At 70.6% G+C, this 895-nt stretch overlaps 1 protein-coding gene across 1 annotated transcript in view; it reads left to right on the top strand.

Annotated features, from left to right (window-relative positions):
* Positions 1–889, top strand: part of CDC42BPA (CDC42 binding protein kinase alpha) — a 178,442-nt gene extending 177,553 nt beyond the window's left edge. Inside the window, exons 34-35 of the mRNA XM_015558957.1 lie at positions 290–447; positions 719–889. Coding sequence (XP_015414443.1) covers positions 290–447; positions 719–850 — 290 coding nt within the window. The 3' untranslated portion in view covers positions 851–889. The remainder of the gene's footprint in view (positions 1–289; positions 448–718) is intronic.
* The last annotated feature ends 6 nt before the right edge of the window (positions 890–895 follow it).

Here is an 895-nt window from a genome sequence, read left to right as displayed (position 1 = left end):
GGGAGGCCAGGGCAGGTGACTGGGGGAGGCCAGGGCAGGGGTCTGGGGGAGGGCAGAGCAGGGGTCTGGGGGAGGAAGGGCCTGGTGTGCTGCCCCCCCACCAGGCGTCCCTGGAGCAGAGCACTGTGCGAGGAGCTGGGCTCTGGGGCGAACTTGGAGCCACGGTCACGCAGCTGGACTCACTGTCCATCAGCGACGGCCTCGAAGCCGGAAGGGGACCGGCGGGAAGGAGGCGTGTCCTCCCCTGGGCGTCCTCGGTTGCGCTGACCTGCATCCTGTGCTGCCGTAGGGTCCTCCGCCCAGAACGGCAGCGCCCTGAAGAGAGAGTTCTCGGGCGGAAGCTACAGCGCCCAGCGCCAGCCTCTGCCGTCGCCCTCCGAGGGCTCCCTGTCGTCGGGAGGCATGGACCAAGGCAGCGACGCCCCGGCCAGGGACTATGACGGGGAGGTGAGTGGGGCGGGCGGCCCTGTCAGGAGCCGGGCTGGGGCCCCGGGCCATGGACCCTGCACCTGCTTTGTCCCAACGAACAACCACCGGTCGGTGGCGGGGCCAGGCCACCCGCACCCTCCTGCCCTGCCCTCTGCCCTCCTGCCCTCTGCCCTGCACCCTCCTGCCCTGCCCCCTCCTGCCCTCTGCCCTCCTGTCCTGCCCTCTGCCCTCCTGCCCTGTCCTGTACCTTCCTGCCCTGCAGCTACTGATGTCCCCCTTTGGCCCCCAGGACTCCGACTCCCCGAGGCATTCCACGGCGTCCAACAGCTCCAACCTGAGCAGCCCGCCCAGCCCCGCGTCGCCGCGCAAGACCCAGAGCCTCTCCCTGGAGAGTACTGACCGCGGGGCCTGGGACCCGTGACCTGCTTGGCCCAGAGCAGACAGCTGCTTCTCTCTTAGGCCCCTC

Source organism: Myotis davidii, unplaced genomic scaffold, assembly GCF_000327345.1.
Source record: "Myotis davidii unplaced genomic scaffold, ASM32734v1 scaffold333, whole genome shotgun sequence".
In the NCBI taxonomy this organism is placed as follows: domain Eukaryota; kingdom Metazoa; phylum Chordata; class Mammalia; order Chiroptera; family Vespertilionidae; genus Myotis; species Myotis davidii.
The sequence above is the reverse complement of the archived record's forward strand: the minus strand, read 5'-3'. Positions and strand labels throughout refer to the sequence as shown.